The 22,706-nt window shown below is 41.4% G+C and overlaps 2 protein-coding genes across 2 annotated transcripts in view; one reads left to right on the top strand and one right to left on the bottom strand.

Moving 5' to 3' along the window:
* SUN3 (Sad1 and UNC84 domain containing 3) overlaps window positions 1-623 on the bottom strand; it is a 57,812-nt gene extending 57,189 nt beyond the window's left edge. The window contains exon 1 of the mRNA XM_034761312.1: window positions 539-623. The gene's annotated coding sequence lies outside the window, so the exon portion shown is untranslated. The remainder of the gene's footprint in view (window positions 1-538) is intronic.
* UPP1 (uridine phosphorylase 1) lies at window positions 270-22,706 on the top strand. The gene is made up of 9 exons (XM_034761319.1): window positions 270-547; window positions 923-1,018; window positions 4,211-4,278; window positions 14,089-14,206; window positions 15,792-15,950; window positions 17,489-17,603; window positions 18,976-19,185; window positions 20,757-20,903; window positions 22,200-22,706. Exons 3-9 carry the CDS (start codon window positions 4,226-4,228, stop codon window positions 22,337-22,339), a joined length of 942 nt encoding a protein of 313 aa, XP_034617210.1. The 5' UTR covers window positions 270-547; window positions 923-1,018; window positions 4,211-4,225; the 3' UTR covers window positions 22,340-22,706.

Here is a 22,706-nt window from a genome sequence, read left to right on the forward strand (position 1 = left end):
CAAAAACAACAAGGAGTCTGGTGGCACCTTAAAGACTAACATTTTTATTTGGGAGTAAGCTTTCGTGAGTAAAGTGAGGTTTTTACTCACGAAAGCTTATGCCCAAATAAATCTGTTAGTCTTTAAGGTGCCAACTATCCTGCTCTACACACACACTCACACACTGCCTTTGTTGCATACACATACGTCACAGACACATGCTGGGAAACCACGGGCGGAACCCCCCCCCCCCCCCCCCCCCCCTCTCCCCCAGTCACACGTCTCCGGCCCGGCTTTTCCAGCATTGCTCAGCCTGGGCTGGAGAAACAGACAACTCATCCCGACCTGCAGGGCCAGGAAGTGCCCCGCCTCTCCCCAGACACCGCCGCGCCTCTGTGCATTGTCCCACGGCAGCAGCACGGTGGCGGTGGGAACAGCCAGCCCAGCCCAGCCCAGCAGCAGGCGGAGAAGGCAGCGGGGACGGGGACGCAGGGAGACCAGAGCCCCCAGCCGGTACCGACCCGAGAGGCACCGCAGCAGCAGCAGCCGCATCCCTCACCTGCCGCAGGTGCGCGACCCTTCTGCCCTTCTCCGCACGGCGCAGGCTGCGAGAGGGGGCCAGGCAGAGCCGCTGCAGCAGCGCTGGGGCGGGGCTACGTGCCCTCCCCGGGGCCAGGAGGACGGGAGGAGCCCGAGCTGCAGCGGCGGCGGGGCTGGGCGATGCCAGGAAGGGGCACTGAGGGCATAGAGCAAGGTGCTTACGGCGCTAGGTTTCCTGGAACCGGAGCGAGGGAGGAGTGTAAAGTATCCGTGCCGTTGCTAAGGGCATGCTGCTAGCAGGCTTCCTGCCTCTCCCTAGTCCCGGAGCTTGGTCCAGCAGCAGCAGCAGCACCCATCTCTGCCCTCCTCTGCCAGAGACCTGACTCCCCTGTTTCTTTTCCAGCTTGAAAACCCGTGCAATAGCTTGTGCCATTCAAATACTATTGAGAACGACGGGAATTGGACAGCCGCTGGAGTTCAGCTTCTCCTTCCCAGCAAGGTAGGTTACAGCTGAGGCAACTGAAGCCAAGCAATGCCCTCCTTTAACTGTGCAGAGAGATGCGTAGTGTGTCGATTGCTATTGTGCCCAATATACGGCATTTCTAGTTAAAATTCCAGTACTGGAAGCCCTTTGTGGGAACTGGGATTTCATTTATTTGTCTTTCTTGACTATAACAGCGTTTAAAAGAGAACTGGATAAATTCATGGAGGTTAAGTCCATTAATGGCTATTAGCCACGATGGGTAAGGAATGGTGTCCCTAGCCTCTGTCTGTCAGAGGGTGGAGATGGCTGGCAGGAGAAAGATCACTTGATCATTGCCTGTTAGGTTCACTTCCTCTGGGGCACCTGGCATTGGTCACTGTCGGTAGACAGGATACTGGGCTAGATGGACCTTTGGTCTGACCCAGTGTGGCCGTTCTTATGTTCCTCCCCTTGCTGATGAGGAAACGAATCTTAAAACCAACAGCATTGTACTGTTCTTTTATGAAATGCCAGAATTTTTGCTGGTACTGGTAGAGAGCTTTATGGGGTCAGATGTTTGGCCCGAGAAGTAGTTTTTCTTTGGAGCAAAGTATACCCATGTTTCACAATGAGACTAACAGATCAGCTACAGGTTCCTCCTTATACATGTGAAGAAACCCATACTGAACTGTCATTATATGAGTGATATATAAGTATGCATACAATATGAAGGGAAAGCCTCTGCAGAAGTGCTATATAATGGAAGCAGTCACTTAAGGATGAGGAAAAATATGCTGCAATTGAGGGCCTAACCAACTCCGGTTAATGTCAGCAGGAGTCATTCCAATGAGTTTAATAGGAGATGGATCAGAACCTGAGTATTAGCTCCTACTTTAAAAAAAAGACTAGTAAGACATTAATCAAAGAAAGCCACAGTAAAAATTATGGGCTTTGCATAGTTATAAAATAGTAATCATCAGATCTGAACACTGATTAAAATAGGGAATCTACTTCTAGGTTTGAAATTTGCACCTGTTTTGTACTATATACTGTATACCTTCTTCAGAAAACAATAATTTCTTAACACCTATCTAATGTCACTGGTATCATAGAAAAGGAAGATTGTTAAAATAGTTTCCATGGCTATCATAAATGGAAATTTTTCTTTTAAGTAATGTTTTCTATTTTAGTAGATTTTATTAATCTATGTATCTAGCGATCTATAACACACTAGCGTATTGAAGTGAATATTGATTCCTTAGTAAAGAGGATTAAAGCTCCAAAATTAAAAGTCCTGAAAATAATGTAAATAGTTGAAAATTTACTTCAAAAATCATTTAATCATTCATCAGTTTAGGCACTAAACAGGATGTGAAAGACTGCTCCATCTGGGATCAAATGCAGCCTGTATATTAGTTATACAATTATACATTCTTATTATTGGAAATAATATAATTCCAGTTCTCTCACATACTTGGATCAATAATTGCCTAAGAATTGTAGCATGATTTTATGCAAACATTAACCCATTTAACAATTATGTTCTTCCTCTATTAAGTACTTGTAATGATGCCTGACTATAATCACAGAGGCAAGTCCATAGAGTTGGATCAGTGTAACTGATGATGAAATTTGACCCAGTACTTTTATAGTTTACTGCAATGTCTCTATACATTTAATATAGTTTCTTTTGATAAAGCTGATTACCCTAAATAAAGGAAAAACCCTTCCTCTAAGCATCAGGACATTTCCAATTCTCAGTAACTTGTTATGAGCGGGGTGAAACCTGTTATAAGTTGAGTTAAAACCCCAGTTAACATAACTGAGCATAAGCCCCCACCTAAAACAACCTGCCCTATGTGAACCTGCACAGGAACTTTTGTCTGAATATTATTATGGATAGGTTTTGTGTGTGTGTAGAGAGAGATCACACACAAACTGAGGACAGACAGAGGGAGAGGCAAGAAAGCCAAGTAGGAGCTCCGAGCCTCTAATCACAGTGTGACCCTGGAAAAAAGCTAGAGAGAGCACTTTTGGGTCTGGTGTTGGATCACGACTCGTAGGGGTGGAGACTAAGGCTTTGTCTACACTAGTACTTTTGTTGGCAAAGCTTTTATCGGTCAGGGGTGCAAAAAGAACACACACCCCCAACTGAAAGTTTCACTGACAAAAGCACCCGTGTGGGCAGTGTTATGTCAGCAGGAGATGCTCTCCCGCTGACACAGCTACACCACTCATTGGGGGGTGGTTTGATTATGTCGACAGGAGAGCTCTCTCCCACCAGCATAAAGCAGTTACTCAGGAGACCTTACAGCGGCACAGCTGCAGCGGTACATCTGTGTCATTGTAAGGTCCATAGTGTAGACATAGCCTAAGAAATTGCTCCTTTTGTTCTTGGTTCCTTCCATATTCAGAGACACAGGACTTTGCTCATTCCTTGTTAGTAAACAGACTACATCGAAAAAAAATACTGGACTCCATCAGTTTCTACTTTCAGCTGGAACATCCCCAGGGCCCCAAACTTTTCACTAGCCACTGGAGTCAAAAAGGGGCAACACATTTCTCTTTTTCCACATATAAATATTCAGGCTTTTTTCATCAGATCTTCTCTGTTTCTTTCTCAGAAATAATTTGTTTTGTAATTTTGTTGCAAAATCTGACTCTTTCCTTCTATTGCAGTCATTAGGTTGAGTGTTTCTTTAAGGAAGAGATTTGACTCAATAGTGTTCACCTCCCATGTATTTTTTACTTACAGGATTTGGGCTCAGCAATAATGCAGAACTTCCTTTATGACATTTTATAATTTGTCTTAGTCCTACAGAATGTGTCAATTGTATTTTGCATAAGAATGACAAAAATGTCTTTGTGTAGTTCAAGTTCTGATGCAGGGATATTTAATCCACCAGCATCAGCTGTAAAACTGTCCATATTAATTTTGGGTAGATGCATATTTAAAAAAATCTAATGGTCAGATGATCACATTGTTGAAATTTCACAATTTTTGAAGGGGCTGTATATGTGTGGCACTTATTATTAATGTTTTTATTTAGTGTTTTGGAGTTCAGATTAATGCCTATATAGACTAGATGCAACATCTGTGTTACAATTAATTAAACTAATTTTAAAATGGGACTACGCAGTGTGTAAAATTAAGCATATGTGTAGATCTTTGCAGGATCAAGGCCTTATTTTGTCACTGAAGTACCATACACTGTTTTCTTCCTTCAGGTCTAACTGTATAGAATGGCACCTGGTATAACAGCTGAGAAGAAGACTGAGGATGAACAGTCGTCAAAGTAAAAACCAAAACTAATTTCAATATCTACTTTGAATTTATTTAAACGTACCACTTTTAACTCCTCCCAAATAGCATGTTTTTCATTTCACAACCTAATTTTTTAAATAGTAGAACTCTACAGAACATATGTGCACTGTGGCCAGTCTAAGCTCAAAACTTTCGCTGCTATTGTAATATCAGTTAGGCGTGTGATTTCTTTCCAATATTTTTGTCCTGGGAAAAGCATTAGTGAGGACTCAGTTATACTGGCAAAAAAGTGAGTGGGCAGGAATAGTTTTATTTAGTTCAGACAACAGCACTCTTGTTGTATAATATAAGTTGTGTCTAAATTAGAAGGGTTTTCCAGAATAGCTATACCAGTATACTTATACTGAAAAATCAAGTGTAGACTAGGCCTGTGCATGAAATCCTGGTTCAATTGAAGTCACTGGGAGCTTTACCATTGACTTGAATAGTGCCAGAATTTCATCCCATGTATTTTGGAATTTTGAACAAATATTTCAATCCACTTATCTCATTCTTTCTTTAGATTTATGTTGGTATAAGAAAATGAGTGTCAAAGATTAATGGTTAGCCCTCAGATATTTTTATTTACTTAGCTGGCACCTAAAATGTGGGAGGCACTTTACACAGATACAAGAGGAAAAGTTCTCTGCTCTGAAGAGCTTACTATGTAATGCTTCAATCCTGCAAAAACTTTACTATCATAAACTCATGGTACTACTTGTTGTAGTAAAGTTAATGACATACATAAGTGTTTGCAAGATTGGAGCCTGAGGCCCTAGGTGTAGGTGAGTGCAGCGGTCCATCTGTACGCATCTGATTACAGGGGTGTGGCCCTATAAGGACAAAATGCAGACAGAGGGAGAGAGGGGAAACAATTTTAAAGCCAATCATGTAGACAATGCTGTTGGAACATGCCTTGTGAATTTGACAATATTTGTGGATTTTTTTATATATATACATACAGGGCTGGCTCCAGGATTTTGGCCGCCCGAAGCAGCCAAAAAAAAAAAAAAAAAAAAAAGCCGCGATCGCAATCTGCGGCAGCAATTCGGTGGGAGGTCCTTCACTCCGAGCGGGAATGAGGGACCCCTCCACCGAATTGCCGCCAAATAGCTGGACGTGCCGCCCCCCTCCGGAGTGGCCGCCCCAAGCAGCTGCTTGCCAGGCTGGTGCCTGGAGCCAGCCCTGTGTGTGTGTGTGTATATAATATATATATATATTAGGGCTGTTGATTAATCACAGTTAACTCGCGCAAGTAACTCAAAAAAGTTAATCGTGATTAATCACAGTTTTAATCCCACTGTTAAACAATAGAATACCAATTGAAATGTATTAAATATTTTGGATGTTTTTCTAGATTTTCATATATATTGTATTCTGTGTTGTAATTGAAATCAAAGTGTATATTATTTTTTATTATAAATATTTGCACTGTAAAAATTATAAATAAAAGAAATAGTATTTTTCAAAAATATTTAAATAAATTGAATTCTATTATTGTTTAACAGTGTGATTAATCATGTGATTTTTTTTAAACAAGAGATTAATCAATTCATTTTTTTAATAGTTTGACAGCCCTAATATTAATCCTGTGATTAAAACAATTAATCGCAGAATTAATCACACTGTTAATAATAGAATGCCATTTATTTTTGGATATTTTCTACATTTTCAAATATATTGATTTCAGTTACAACACATGCCGAAGGGGCATACAAATGTTTAGCATATCTGGCACGTAAATACCTTGCAATGCTGGCTACAAAAGTGCCATCTAAATGCCTGTTCTCACTTTCTGGTGACATTGAAAATAAGACGAGGGCAACATTATTGCCTGCAAATGTAAACAAACTTGTTTGTCTCAGTGATTGAACAAGAAGTAGGACTGAGTGGACTTGTAGGCTCTGAAGATTTACATTGTTTTGTTTTTGAGTGCAGTTATGTAAAAAAAAAATCTACATTTGTAAGTTGTACTTTCACGACAAAGAGCTTGCACTACAGTACTTGTATGAGGTGAATTGAAAAATATTTCTTTTATCATTTTTACAGTGCAAATATTTATAATAAAAAATAATATACACATTTTGATTTCAATTACAAGACAAAATACAATATATATGAAAATGTAGAAAACCATCCAAAATATTTAATACATTTCAACTGGTATTCTATTGTTTAACAGTGCTATTAAAACTGCAATTAATTGTGATTAATTTTTTTTAATCATGATTAATTTTTTTGAGTTAATCACGTGAGTTAACTGTGATTAATCAACAGCCCTAATATATAGATAGATAGATAGATAGATAGATACAGAGAGAGAGAGAGAGAGATATTTTAGTGTATTACAGTTTACTTCATTGTGTCTTGGGTTGCACTTTTATCACAAAAGGGCTGGTATCCAAATAAAAAGAAAGTGTTTTCTGCATGTGCAAAAACAAACTGTTGAATGATTCTAAAACACTTCCTATTTGAATCTTGTAGTGACTCCAGCAAATATCACGATAGTCAAGTAATTGCTCTGTATCATTGGTACAAAGAGGTTAAGTCCCACATAATCTGGCAGAAATAGTTCTGAATGATACTGTGGAGTATTGTTCTGGGGACACTGATAGTCCAAAGCCACAATCTGCAGGGCCAGCTGGGGCTTTCTGATGATGTCATAGCTGTTCATCGGCACTCTCTGTGGCATGGCTGCGACCTCATCATCCCTACACCAAGTTTGTTAAATAGGGGGAGGAATAAGTAGAGGAACAAAGGTAACCCAAGTACTCTCTGGGGACAGTTAGGATCAGTGAGATGTTGGGAGAGGGCATTCATAAACTGCCCAAAATGCCAATCTGCTTTTTCAGCCATTTGCTCTTGTTAAAGCCAACTGTTGCTTAATGAACATTTAGTTTTTCTAAAAGACAGTGAATTGATTTTGAAAGGGCGATTTGTTACATTGTATGGGATGGGTCAGTTTAAAACAGTGGTGTAGAAGTAAAAAAAGAAGTAGGTAAACTAACCTAAACTAAACTCCATATTTCCCAAATGAGAAATGGGCAACTCTGTTTATCCTTGACTATACTACTGGTTAAAACTGACACTTTTCCTCCTTCAGCCCCTTCCCACAACCTCACAGATCTGCCTCTCTGTAGAGGATGGGATGGGGAGAAGGGGACTACATAGCCCAGGGAATCTTAGAGAGAAATTGTCAGAAAAAAATTAAACTATTCATATATTCAAATTGTTAGGGGAAAAATGTTTATAATTTTTCCCTATTTTCTCCAATTTTTTCACTGGGAACTAATTTCCCTACTGGAAGGATATGTTACATAAACCTTCATAAAATTGATTTGTCATTTTTTAAAGACTAAACCTAAATTTACTAAGCCATATTCCCAACAGAAATGAGCCACTCCAGGGTCTGCATTACTGAGGGTATGTGTACGCTGCGGAGACTATACCCAGCATAACCCTCTAGAGTAAACACAGCCTACAGTGACTGAACGTTTTTTTTCTGTCATTGTAGGAACACCACCTCCCTGAACGATGATAGCTACCCCAACAGAAGCACTGTTCTGTCCACATAGCTACATCTACACTGGATGTTATTTCGGCATAGCTACATTGGTCAGAGCTGTGGTTTTTTCATATCCCTGACTGACGTAACTATGCTGATATAACTTTCAAGTGTAGACAAAGCCTAAGCTATTAGTTCATGATTCTGGGTGCAGAAGGCACTGGGCCTTTGGCCTCGTGTATCATAAATAGGGTTGCCAACCCTCCGGGATTGGCCTGGAGTTTCCAGGAATTAAAGATTAATCTTTAATTAAAGATTATGTCATGCGATGAAATCTCTAGGAATTCATCCAACCAAAATTGGCAACCCTAATCACAAAGCACTTTGAGGTGTACACCAAGAGTCTACACCAGTTTCTGGCTAATAGTTAGAGTTTCCAGCCTGCTATGGCTTCACTTTGTAAGCTGACTTTTGTAAAGTTTCCATGGCCTAATACAGAAGTTGCATATATAATTTTCCTCTATCCAGTCTGCATTCAACTTAATGTGAGGGTATCATAAAGTGTCATGGATTTGATTTTTCCCCCATTGCTCTTGGCATAGTCTAATTCCTCAGTCAGGGCTGGATGCGCCATCTCTTTTCACTAACTAGCCAGAGGAGCTGTTTCTAGACAAATGGTTTATCAGTCTTTATTTAAAAAAAAAAACAATGAAGAGTACTCATGGCACCTTAGAGGCTAGTCTCTCAGGTGCCACAAGGACTCCTCATTGTTTTTGCTAATACAGACTAACATGGCTACCACCCTGAACAACCTGACTTTATTTGTGTCTTTTCTTCCCTTTCTGTTCGTTTTTACACTTTTCTCTGTTTTCTCTTATCGCTTCTGTATTTCCCCCCCTACTGTGTTGTCTCTGATTTCCACTTCTTCCCCATTGTCTCCCTCATCTCCTCTTTCAGATCCCTGTTTGTGTTGTCACCAATCTCACCAGCTCCTACTTAGATTCTGTCATTGCTTTCCTCCCATTACGGTCTGGGTGCATGGCTCCAATGGATCCACTCTGCTTGGGATTCCCACTGGGACTGCCCTTGAAATCCTCAAGAAGGTGGGAGGGCTGGTCAAAATATCTTGATGTTCGTCCATCGTTATTGTTGAAGACCTCAACAACTCATTCTTTCGATGTCCGGGCTCTGTGCATCCAAAGATGACTGATCAGTCCAATTCGGGCATGGAACGTCCTGTCACACGTCGGGTAGACATGTAATGGCACTGTTGATGATGTATGAGCAGCTCTGGACTTGCGCAGCTCATGCTTTTTTTCAGCCTCAGCAATACGCCTCGCCTCAGAGGTATTACTGCCTGTGTAAATGAGGCTGTGCCATGCTGGACGGTTCAGTGCGAAGGTTTCCCACGTGGCGGTGTTGATCTCGAAAGACTTCAAAGAGGTCTTCAGCGTGTTCTTGAACCGCTTCTTTTGTCCTCTATGGGAGCGCTTTCCTTGAGTGAGTTCTCTGTAGAAGAGCTGTTTAGGAATGCATTCATCTGACATTTTCAGGACATGTCCGGCCCACCTGGTCCGGGCTCTTATCAGCAATGTGTGAACTGACGGCAGACTGGCTCTAGTAAGGACATCAGTATCGGGCACTTTGTCCTGCCATCTGATTTTTAGAAGCTTTCGCAGACAGGAAATGTGGCAGTGATTGAGCCTTCGTGCATGACTCCGATAGACAGTCCACGTCTCGCAGGTGTACAGCAGAGTTGAAAGCACCACTGCTCGGTAGACCTTCAGCTTCGTTGGTAGGCTGATCCCTCGACGTTCCCAAACGTTGGAGCGCAATCGGCCAAATGCAGAGCTGGCTTTAGCAATTCTGCAGTTTACTTCATCATCGATTGACACTGCTCGGGAAAGTGTACTGCCCAGGTATGTGAAGTGGTCCACTGTCTGAAGTCTCTGACCATTTACAGTGATGGACGGTTCTGAGTACCGAGCGTGGGGAGCTGGCTGGTGCATGACCTCAGTCTTCTTGATGTTAATGGTGAGACCGAAGTTGTTGCATGCAGTTGAAAACGTGTCCATACTGGCTTGCATTTCTGGCTCTGTACTAGCATTCAGAGCACAATCATCGGCAAAGAGAAAGTCTCGAAGTACAGTTTCCTTCACCTTGGTGATGGCATGCAGTCGCCTCAGATTGAATAGTTTCCCGTCAGTTCTCTACTTCAGGCCTACTCCTTCAGTGCAGTGTTGAAAGGCATCAGTCAAAGTGGCAGAGAATATCATGCGGAACAAAGTGGGTGCTAAAACACACTCTTGCTTGACGTTGGTGACTGGGAAGGCCTCAGATGTTTCACCGTCATCCAGGACACGAACCATCATACCGTGATGAAATTGATGAACCATTCGTATAAATCTGTCTGGACAGCCAAATTTCGACATGATCCTCCACAGGCCCTGGCGACTGACAGAGTCAAATGCTTTCGTGACGTCCACAATAGTTGTCTAGAGTTCACGATTCTGCTCTTGACATTTCTCCTGTAGCTGATGCACAGCGAAGATCATGTCAAAATATAACACAGCCTCAGACCATATGAGCTTTGCTGCAGTTTCTTCATGTGGCAGGAGGGTGTGGTGCACATTGTACCTGCCTGCCACAACCCCATCCTCATCTCCTCCCTAGCCTTGGCTCCACAACCAGTTTCAATACTTAATATTAAATTATTTTAGGCAGGGCTGGTAGCACTCCCTATTACTAAGATTGCCTAACACAAAACATTATACAATCCCATTTTCAGCTCCTTATAACTTTCAAACTTCAACCGTTAGGGCTGAAATTTTCCATGCAGGCTGGTAGGGAAACATACACTGGCTTGCAATGTTAACATTCTATCAACTTCTTCTTTGAGAAGCTTTAGCACCTCCATGCTTTGGAGCAGGGACTTGAAATTTTGCATGGGGAGGTCTGGGTGTCAGGGATGTATCTTTTGATGATCCCCTAAAATCTGCTCAAATTTGACCAAGTTGTCAGTCTTTGAAACTTCACAGTTCACATATGCTCAGTAGAGATGTCATAGAATTTTGCTGCTAAATTCTTCAAAAATTCTGTGCTCACTGAGCATGCTCCCTCCCAGGGCCGGCTCCAGAGTTTTTGCCACCTCAAGTGGCAGGGAAGGAAAAAAAAAAGCCGTGATCACGATCGGCGGCAGCTCTACCGCTGCCGCTTCATTCTTCGGCAGCAATTCAGCGGCAGGTCTTTCCCTCCGAGAGGGACTGAGGGACGCGCCGCTGAAGAGCCAGACGTGCCACCCCTTTCCGTTGGCCACCCCAAGCACCTGCTTGCTGCTTTGGTGCCTGGAGCTGGCCCTGCTCCCTCCCCTCACAGCTCATACATGTGTCTGGACTTGGCATGCACCATCCCCACATGGCTGGGCACCTGAATTGAAAGCAGGGATCCTGTATCTCTTATGCTTTCAATGACTCACCACCCCCCTATCAGGTATTCAGGCAGTGTGAAGGGGGAAGCCACATGACTTGAATGCAGAGAGGTTGAGAGCAGAATCGGGGGGCACTGGGAGGGGAAGGAGTAGATTGGATCAAGGAGCTTGGGGAGACTGATAATGGCTGGGCGGGGAGATGGGGACTGGTTGAATTCAGAGACTGGAGTGGGAACTAGAGACAGAAACAGGGTGGGTTGGGGGAAGCAGGTCTGAAGGGGAGGGAGGAGACTGGAACTGGCTGGACAAGGACCCTGAGACTGGGAACCAGTGGGTGGGGGAATGGGGACCGATGGGAGATAGGTCTGATGAGGAGCTGGGGTGTAAAGGCAGAACTGGGACTGGCTGGGTAAAAAGACTGGAGAGAAAGAGTTGAGGTCGGGGGAACTGGAACTGGCTGGACAAGGAGCCTGGGACTGAGACTTGGACAGGGAGCTCTGAGGGAGAGACTAGGATTGCCTGGCCAAGAAGAATGGGACTGGGACAAAGAGCCAGGGGTGGAGAGGACTGAAGAGGAACAGGTTGGAGGGGTCAGACTTAGATTAGGGTGGCGGGACAGAGAGAAGTGTCTGTGACCGTTAAAGGGAACATTCCTCTCCAGAGTGTAGAATGGAACTCAAGATTCCAGAGTCTCACTATTCTTCTGCTGTCAGCAAATATCTGTGAAACCCACTGGAAAGATGCGTGTCTCATCTGACTTAGTGCTGGTCCATATAGAAGATGACAACCTACTATTACTATCATTACTTTTAAGAAGCATGTGTCTGTGTGGTGAATCTAAGAGTTACACTTTGCTGATCAACCACGTGGGTGTCACCATGATGTCACATGATGAAATTTGTTTTTTGCAGTTTGCTTTTTTAAAAAACTAGGAAATTGCACACACAAACTGCATTAAAAGAACATTAGTAAGGTCGTAAAGTCAAACACTCAAAAGTTAGAAAATGCCAATATTAAGGTTGTCTCTACAACCCTTCATTTGGCCCCCCATGTGTGTATTACTCCTGGGGGAATTCTGCACCAAAAAATATAAAAATTCAGAGCACAGTATTTTAAAATTCTGCAAAATTCTGAATATTTTCTTTCTCAAAATAACAATATAATCATGCCAGTTTCAATAATTTTGGTAATTTATTTCAAAATACCTGTCAGCAAGTATATCTGTAACAATACAGACCAAAAAAAAAAAGAAGATTCTGGTAATTTTTTTTTTTAACAAATAGATTCCTTACTAGGCATATTAATACAGAATGTTGAGTAATTCATTCAAATTACAATACAGAACTGTATTTCCTGCACCTGCCAGAAGCAATGCAAAGGCTTGGGGGAGTCAGTGGTAATGGTGGAGCTGAGAGAGAGGGAAGGAGCCTGGGAGTGAATCTGGAAGGCTGTTGGGTGTAGGTGGGAGAAGTATGGAATGGGTGCTTTTTTGGGGGGAGCGGCAGGATTGTTAGGGAGTTGGGAAGCCTCCCTCATGCAGACCTTGACTGACCCCAAGTCTCTCCCATTCAGTCAGGCACATCTGCCTCTGTCTCCGCACTCCCTATCCCTATGGGTTTCTGCAGCCTCCTCCCCCATCCCCATGTGTCCCTGCAGTCCCCATCCCATGTGGCCTTAAACCCCCACTTCCATTCAGCCCCTGGCTTAACATTGTCACCCCACTAGCTCCTGAGCCTGTACCCCAATCCCCCCACTAAACATTCTGAACCCACAGTGTATGACCCCCAGCAGCCCCATGTGCCCCACTCTGTCTGTCCTAACCTGGCTCTGCAGGCAGGGCGCTGTGATGAACTTCTCCTGGGGGAATTCTGTGGCACTGCACATGCACAGAATTTTTTTCCCCACAGAAAATACATTCTGTCACAGTGCTGCAGTTCTGCCTTTTGCCCGCCGGAGGCTGCTGTGGCACCAGAACTGCATTCATGATGCTGGCTGTTCTGGTGCCACAGCGGCCTTTGGTGGTTAAAAGGTGGAACTACAACACTTCTTGGGCAGAATGTATTTTCTATGAGAGAAAAAAAAATTGTGCCAGTCATGAACTCTGCATGTGCACAGTGGCACAGAATTCCCCTCTGGAGTAGTGTATGCATGATGATGCAGTCTTTAACTGCATAATCATATAGTGTTTTTTCCACAGGAGGACTGCTGCCTCATTTAATTCAATGCACAGATTGGACCTGCTCTGGGGCTGAATCAGGGTTGTGTAGTTAAGGAGGCTGTTGTCTGTAGGACTCCTGCCTCATTTATTGAAGAAGTTGGAAGGTGTCAGGTGAATGAGTAAGGGGGTTGCAGGAAGACACAGGATGGTCTCATGTTAAGGTTTCTATGCCACAAAGTTCCAGTGCTATGGCAGGCAAGTCACTTAAACTAAACTTTTCACAGATGGTCACTAATTGTGTGTTCTTCATTTTCTGGGTGCCCATTTTGAGATGCTGAGGTCTGATTTGCAGAAATGCTGAGTGCTTACAGATACCTTGAACAAGGTTTGAATATTGTGCAGTAAATAAGGCCTGGGACCACATATTGAACAACGAGGATAAAACAAAATATTGAATAGCTGCTCGTTTAATGAGCACAGTGCATCCTGTACACTGAATGAGGCAGAGGGTCTACTTGAAAAAAAACAGTATGTGATCATGTCATTAAAGACTGTCTCATAATGCATACACACAAGGAGTTGAATTAAAGGTGCACAGGAAACCTTAATTCTGGCTTTTTCTAACTTTTGAGCACTAGACTTTTACAACTTTAATAATGTTCTTTTAACATAGTTTTTTGGAGTTTATATATATTTTCCACTTCCATGACAGAGATAACTTAATTCATCTCTCCAACCCTCACCTTGAGAAAATGAAAGATGATATCCTGTACCATTTTGCTCTTGGGACTGGCACCCATGATTTTCCTGCCTTGTTTGGAGATGTAAAGGTAAGAACCTTGATTTCATTCTGGAAGTTTAAACATGTCAGCAGACTGTGCTACTCCCACTAAAATGTAATTGTGTGCAGGATGAGATTAAAGACAGCAGCATGAATCAGTTTGAGAAATGCATGGAAAGAAGGTAAGACCTTCTCAGTGGGAACGCTGGCATCATCATACAATTTTTAGGTTTACCAGAGCTGCCAGTGTCCTTTTGTGAATATTGGGCCAACGTTTGCAGTCCCCACTCAGGCTTCAGTCAGGCAAATCTCCCTTGTGAGGCCTTACCTTGTTCCCACTGAAGTCAATATCAAACTTTCACTCATTTCAATGGGAGCAGGTTCAAGGTCTTAGCATCCTAGTTGAAGTTTTATATGGGTAAGGACTGAGTGGGTACTGCAGACTTTGGCCCATATTGCATTTACTGAGTACACTAGCATTTTGTCCTGCTTTTGCATGTATGGTGGTAGCTTCTCGTACAAGGTTTATATGAGATGAGTTGCCCAATCCACTGAAAACAAAAGCCCCATACCTGAAATAACACTCCTGAGGTGACAGAAAGTGCCTCATTTGCAAGCCCTATTTTTAAGTTATATTTTATACATTAACCATGAGAGCTAAATTTGTCAGAGATAACATTAACTGCCTTTCTTTTTTAAGCCACAGTGCTATTAGCAAAGGTGTTACAGCAGTGGTGGTCAACATGTGACCCTTCAGGGTAATCCACCGGTAGACTGCAAGACAGTGTTTACATTGACCGTCCGCACGCATGGCAGCCCGTAGCTCCCAGTGACTGCGGTTTGCCGTTCCTGGCCAATGGGAGCTGCGGGAAGCGGCGGCCAGCACGTCGCTGCAGCCCACGCCACTTTCTGCAGCACCCATTGGCTAAGAACGGTGAGCCATGGCCACTGGGAGCCGTGGGCGTCATGCCTGCAGACGGTCAACGTAAACACTGTCTCGCGGCCTGCCAGCAGATTACCCTGATGGGTTACGTGCGGCCTGCAGGCTGCAAGTTGCCCACCACTGTGTTACAATGTATGTGACCTGGAAATGGGTTCTATGTGGATACTGGATCAAAAATAAATCTCATGGTATTATTTAGGCTTGCTGTTTGAACTCTTGGGTTTGGCAATACCACTATATTCCAACTGGGAAGTGCTATCTCAGCCTCAGGGTTCCTTCCTAGCTAGTTCTCTATATGCCAATACAGTTATGGAGCCCTCCCTCCCTTGACATATTCAGATAATTTCTCCTTTACATCCACTCTGCCTCTGGTACCTATTATTAAAAACATACCCCAATACAAAATGCAATTTTAAACAGATGTAGCCCTACGTCTACATTTTGTACTATACTAATGAAATTCCATTGTCAGGCAATGACAGAGAACTTCTGAGTCCATTTTAAGCCTTATTTTTAAACATTTGTCTTTACAGACCTCTACCAGGAGTGTAATAATAAAAATAATGTAGTTGGGAATAATTCTGATTAAACCTTTTGCATTATCATATTTACTTTTGCCTGTTCTTGAATATGCTGCATCATGTAGTCAGCTGCATAATTGATGTGGTTTGTTGAATTCTGTCCATGCTAGTTTGTATGTGTTGGAGGAAGCCCTTCACGGATGAAAGCTTTTATCACCTACATAGCTGAAGAGCTTGGCCTTGGGAGCGTCGGTGCTGACTATCCCAACATCTGTGCAGGAACTGACCGTTACGCGATGTACAAAGTAGGACCCGTGTTATCAGTCAGTGTAAGTATTAAGCATTAAGAGGCGGGGGTGGAGGGAGGAGGGGAGGGAGAGGAATTATATTTGCCAGTGCTTCTAAAGAAAAGGACAAGGCCTAGTCCTTGATTTTTGTTTTGAGTTTTCCTGAAGTAGAACAGAATGTTTTTCAATATACAATGCAGTAGTTGCAACTGAATCAACAATTTAAGCATATTGTAAACGGGACATAAATGCATATTTCTTTTAAATATTTCTTTAGAGGATATACATCCAAATTTTCAGGTCTACTTCAGTGGTGCAAAGTAGCCGGAAAGCTGGCTCAGCCAGCTCCTTCAGAATTTCCCCCATGTAAGGGTAACCACTGTGTCACATAGATGCAATGGCTTTATGCCACCTCTCCTTCCAGATCCCAGGGTAGTATGGCTTTCCAAGGAGAAAAGGGGCATGGCTGGCATATTCCTACATCCCAGTGATTCCTGGCTGCCACAACAATCCTTTGTAATCATGACCAGCATGTTTTCTACCCTATTGGTCCTATGCTAGGGACAACACAGAGACTGCTTACACTAAGTGCAGATGGGGAAGGAACAAAGGTGGCTGTTTCTCACCTATGGCAGAGGATCCAGGGTGAGATTTTCAGAAGGTACGTAGCTGGCTCAGGAGTACAAGTACCAATGAAAGTCCATGGGACTTGTGCTACTAAGTCACATAGACTATGTGTACACTGCAATAGAAGACCCATGGCACAGCTGCAGCTGGCCCGGGTCAGGGGACTTGGACTTGTGGGGCTCAAGGTGTGAACTAAAAATTGCAGTGTAGATGTTCGGACTCAGACTGGAGCCTGGACTCTGAGACCACTGCAAACGTGGGCTCCAGCACAAGCCCAAAGGCCTACACTGCAATTTTTAGCCCTGCAGCCTAAGCCCTGTGAGCTCGAGTCAGTTGGCCCAGCTCCGAGACTCGGTGCCAGGAGTTTTTTATTGCAGTGTGGACATACCCAAGAGCACTTTTGAAAACCCACCCCTAGCCCATAGCATCAAATCCACAACTGTGGCCCTGTTGTGCTGCTCTCTTCCCCTCAAGATGTGAAGTGTCACATCATGATGTAAGCGGGAGCAGATTCAGGCTTGTGAACTTTGTGACTATACCACAGCCTCCACCTTTTGTAAGATTTTAGCTCAGCTAGAATCACCAGTGTTTCAGGTCATTAAGAACTAGTGTGAACATTGCTCTTGGGCCGTGTAGAAGCTTTGTGAGGGCATGTAACTGTAAAAGATTAGAATGGGACTCAGGTTTAGAATATAGAAAATATAACGTTTTTAAAATTAACATAACCCAGGGTATTAGGGAACACTGGACCTGATCCAAAGTCCATTGAAGTCAGTAGAAGTCTTTCTATTGACCACAATAAACTTCTGCCCTGGCCCATAGGTTAGGTTTGTACAAGAATACTTTTGCATGTATTTTTCATAGTGATTCATTACAGAGCTCTGCTCCAATTCCCGACTTTTCTGTTAATAATGTATATTAATGTTCAATGTGACTTTCTGATTTCATTTCAGCATGGTATGGGCATTCCCTCTATTGCAATCATGTTACATGAGCTGATAAAGCTGCTGTATCACTCCAAGTGTTCCAACGTAACCATTATTCGCATTGGCACCTCTGGTGGAATAGGTATTTCCCCTTCATATTTCTCTTTTCTTGAAATTAAAAGATCTCTGCAGTTAAAGGCTTATAAAACAGAGGCATAATAATGATAATGTCTAACACTTATTTCATTTTCAGAGGGCTTTACAAATTAATTAATGCTCATGACACTTTGGTGAATATTTATTAGGTAATATGACCACCCACAATTTACAGATAAAGCAGAGGTTAAAAGGTGACTTGCAAAGGAAAATAAATTGGATTTGTGCCCTCTTTTCCTTCTTTATGATGTATAAAGAAATCCTGAAGACTTTTTTTTTTTAATATTTTGCTTGGTTTGTACATTAACAATTCTGTTCCTGTACAGCCTGAATGTTTCTCTGATGACTGGACAACTAGTGAAATGGTGACACAAGAATCAAGAGAGTGAAAGCTGAACAACGGAAAGGGAGTTTTAATCAGCCTGCCTGTGTAAAATTTTTGCTTGTTTTTGTTAATATCTATTTGATTCAAATAATTAAACATTTTGAATAAAGGGGGACTAGATTCAAGATTCAGCAATAATACCTTTTAAAGTAAGGTGTCAGAGCGAACATTATACATCCCAGAGAAGTCCTCCATCCAAATAAGGGAGCACCAAAATTGACATTCCTGTTTGTTCTAATATTAAGAAAGGCAGAAGAAATTCCTTTCAAGGCATCATAGAGAAGTGAAAAAGAATGCAAGTCCAATATTTAAAAAAAAAAACAAAACCACACACACCTTTTTAGGGTTTTAAGATCATCTTTAAAATACAGGTACAGTCCCAGTGAGTGGATCTTAGTTCTGCTATAGGACACGTGAGTTCCTATCTTTCACGCCTTAGTTCAGAATTCTGGATCATGAAAGAGAGAGAGAGAGAGAGAGAGAATGTTCAGGTTTTTAGTCATACATAGCACTCTTATTTTTCCTGAGACCTAATTACCCATCAGCTAAAGAATTCTTTGAGTTATATAATTTTACAATAAAAGGCAATATCTCACTCCCCAGACAGGAAAATGTGCTTGAGTGAAGAGATCTGCAGCAAGCTGGAGAAAAGATCATTCATGCCCTATGTGAAATATTTCCTTAACAGTTTGGATTTGTCAGACCATTAAGATTACTTTACAGCCCTTTGTATTGTCCTTTATATAAATACCTTTTTAATTAGCAGTATACTGTGTCTCCTCTATAGAGTTATTTTAAAGCATTTGGAATAATAAACTACCAACATGCACATAGATCCTAATACTTCTCCTATTGAATTTAGTGGCAACTCTTATTGATTTCAGTAGGAGCAGGATTGGGCTATAATGTACCTTGTTTACATACAAGCAGAGAGGCTGAACAGCTCACTATATGTATTTTTTTTTTACAACAGGTCTGGAGCCAGGCTCAGTGGTAATAACCAGTCAATCAGTAGATGCTACCTTCAAGCCTCAATTTGAACAGGTTATTCTGGGAAAGACTGTAATTCGCAGTACCAACCTAGATGACCAACTAGCTAAGGAACTGATGCAGTGCAGTAAGGAGATAAAAGAATTCAATACAGTAATTGGAAATACAATGTGCACTTTGGATTTCTATGAAGGTAAGGCTAGCAATAGAACAATAGAAGTAAATTAGTAAACAGTAACATATGCAAATCAAACTGGATTAGGGAATTTAGGCCCCAGTCCAGCAAAGCACTTAAATATGTGCTTAGCTTTAATGAGATGAGTAGTCCAGTTGATCTAAATGAGACTACAGCTCATATGCTTAAATTTAAGCATGTATTTAAGCCTTTGCTGTATGAGGGTGTAATTTTGTGGTGTTTTTTCCCCCTAAATGACTATCTAAAAAAAGAATTGACAATGACTGACAGCTCATAAATTGTAGATCTTTTGATTACTGAATTATCAGGGTATTTATTTAGTGGAGTTGCTATAATCACCATTAGTGCACTGTGGAATTGATAATGAGAGTTATTGGTTATTTTTTTCTTTTAATTGTTCATGTGTCTAGAAGAAATTTTCTGTAAGCAGCCCTGGAAAGAGTTGCTGATTCATCCTTAATTAACCATTAATTGGATAACTGGATGTTACATCAATACTGCCACATTTGGGATGGGCAAACATCACGGCTTTAAATTCGGGATTGATTTAGATAAGCATCCACAATTTCAGATGTTTCCCTCCCAGGTCTACAAACTGAGCTGGAAATCTTGTGAGAACAAGCTTTCTCCCCAAATATCTGGCACTTCTGCCTCTAGTTGTGGCTGGATATACTGCAAGAAGAGCATTGCTTGGAGGGCACACAATCCATGGTTCTAGCAGTGCTCAAGGCAGATCTCAAGCGGAACAATGTCAATATGTGGCTTTCTTCAGGCACCGTTAGGAAGGATAATGAGTCCATGGTCCAGTCAGTGGGTCCTAAAAGCAAACCAGCAGGTTTCCTATGGATGCTACCAAATCTACTACAAAATTTGCAAACAGGCAGAGAACCTCAGCTTTGGGAATTCAGTTCCCGAAAACAAAACATATGGTAACTAGAGAACTGTAAAGTTTATTTTGGCTGTATGCAGTCTAACACTGCTTAATAAAAAAAATCTGTTTCTTTGGGGCTGAAGCCCTAAAGAGCTGGAATAAGCTAACTCTTTCCTAAAAATAGGCACCAATAATGTCCAATTTTAAAAAACTCTTGATTTCTCCTTATGTTAAAAAAATCTTCTAAGCATCAAAAGGCCTGAGATTGTTCCTCCCCTCACTGCATTAGAAAGGCATTAGCAGATCTGGATGCTTTTTTAGGGGACCGTTAAACTCAAAAGTAATCAATGCATCAAACTAGCAGAGAGGAAATATCACAATTAAAATCTGATACTTAATTCATCTGAGGGACTATATTTCCTGTTTATGAATTTGATAATTTAGTAGTTGGTCTTTTCATATCTAATTACTCTGATCCTAAATTCAAATAATAACTAATAAATTACATTTACAGAGTGCCTTTTAAGTGAAAACTGAGCTTCCTGCTGTGATAAAAATTAGGAAGGGTATAGAAACTGTAACAATCTTGTGTCCCTTAGAGACTGAAACTGTCCCCTGTACTTTCATCAGTACCAAAAATAAATAAATACAAAAAATAAAAAATAAAAAAAAAAATCTATATTTATATGCTTTATAGGCCAAGCCCGTCTGGATGGTGCAATCTGCTTATATACTGAAGAAGAGAAATTGCAGTATTTGAAGGCAGCTTATGATGCTGGAGTCCGAAACATTGAGATGGAATCTTCTGTTTTTGCTGCTATTTGTAATCTTAGTGGTGTCAGAGGTAATTGGATACATGACATTTTATTTAGACTGAATCATCTGTGTTGCAGAAAATGTACAGTGTACAGAGTTTCAAAGCATTAAATTCATAGCAGTGGAAAGTTACAATACTGCACAATTTGCATATATAATTATAAATATTTATAGATGCTGTTAAGTTTATTTTAGTATGATTTGCTAGAACTTTGCAGTGTATGTGTGCCAGGTCTATGTAAATCCCCTCATACAGCTCTGATCTAGTTTAGTCCTGATTAGTAGCTATTCCAGCTCTTGCCTTGCATTGAGAAGCAATCATTCAAGTACCAACCTATCTGAAGGCACTATTGTAACTGTCTTAAAGTCAGATAGGAAACTGCAGTAACTTTAATCAGTCAGGTAGCCTCTATGTATATGAAACTATAGTCACTTTCTTTACTTGCATATCAAAATGAAATATCAAGAGAGAAAGAGTAACGAGATTTGCATTTGCAATTCTGAAACAATTAAGAAGGGTTTTTAGTTGCCTGGTGAATAATGCGGTTCCCAATAAAAAAGTATGGACTCTTGTGAATTTTAGTTATGAGGTAGTTAAAGTTTAGGTAGGTGACCTAAGAAAAGTTGATCTAGTACAACTTTAGAGTACTCATTTTAAGTTACTCTCTCATTTGCTATGTCCATGTTCTAAGGTCACAAAGTCTTCCTTTTCTAATTGGTCTGAGATATGAGAGCATTACTTGTTGTGAGGAATTCATTACCTCTTTTTCTCCCATTTTTTTTCTCCTCGGGAAGCCCACACTGCACCTACTCTCCTCATCATTATTGTTACCCACAGTAGTTTGATTCAAGCTAGCTCAAGTAGGTTAGCCTATGCACAGTGTTTGGTGTGTAGACATACACTTATTCTCTGAGGCAATTTTACCAGACTTCTTGACACACTTCTTGAAAAAAAAAAAAAAATCCCATTCAGAAAAAGGTTCTAATCATGCAATGACCATGAATGTTCTGAATGTGACCATATGTTGGAGCAGCTCCTTCAAATTTACTAATGGCTTTATAGTTTGCTTCAAGCTATTAGTAATTTTAAAATAACATCTAAAGTGAAATAGGTACTTAATCTAGTTATTTATTATAAGGTGTGATTTCCATTGTGAACTGCTCAAACCCATCACTGAAACTATTAGTTTCCTTGGCTTTATCTCCTCTTGTCTGTTTTGATACCTCAAACAGGGGTGTACAAATAGAAGATGCTCTCATGCTTTCTCACTGTGAAAGTTACCTAAATGTCATTTCTAACAAACACTATTTCTTTTATCTCTAGCTGCTGTGGTGTGTGTCACACTTCTGAATCGACTTGAAGGGGATCAGATTAGCTGCTCACATGATGTGCTTGTGGAGTATCAGCAGAGACCGCAGAAATTAGTGGGACACTTCATTAAGAAGTGCCTTGGGAAACTGTGATGTACCCACCCCTTTGCGGATTATTAGCAGAAGGCTAGTATTTCTTCTGACTTGAAATAATGCTCATAACTATAAATGCCTAGAAAAGCTCTTTTTTACCTCAGGATAGCTTACACCAACCAAAATGCACTAAAGCTAATCATTAGTAGCTGTATGTTTCAGTAGCAGAACATGCTGAATAATCTTAAATGAAGATTTACCTCATTTGTATTATATCAGAGGACATATGATTTTACACTTTTCTGTATATAGTAACTCCTCGCTTAATGTTGTAGTTATGTTCCTGAAAAATGCTACTTTAAGTGAAACTATGTTAAGCAAATCCAATTTCCCCATAAGAATTAATGTAAATAGGCGGGTTAGGTTC

The sequence above is a fragment of the Trachemys scripta genome, chromosome 2, assembly GCF_013100865.1.
Source record: "Trachemys scripta elegans isolate TJP31775 chromosome 2, CAS_Tse_1.0, whole genome shotgun sequence".
NCBI classification, from domain to species: Eukaryota; Metazoa; Chordata; order Testudines; family Emydidae; genus Trachemys; species Trachemys scripta.

Excerpts from the sequence above, each read along its gene's own strand:
- UPP1 (XM_034761319.1), top strand. The coding sequence starts at position 4,226 with ATGGCACCTGGTATAACAGCTGAGAAGAAGACTGAGGATGAACAGTCG. Across the intron at positions 15,951-17,488 it reads GACCCGTGTTATCAGTCAGT|CATGGTATGGGCATTCCCTC; the intron begins GTAAGTATTAAG and ends ATTTCATTTCAG. Across the intron at positions 17,604-18,975 it reads TGGCACCTCTGGTGGAATAG|GTCTGGAGCCAGGCTCAGTG; the intron begins GTATTTCCCCTT and ends TTTTTACAACAG.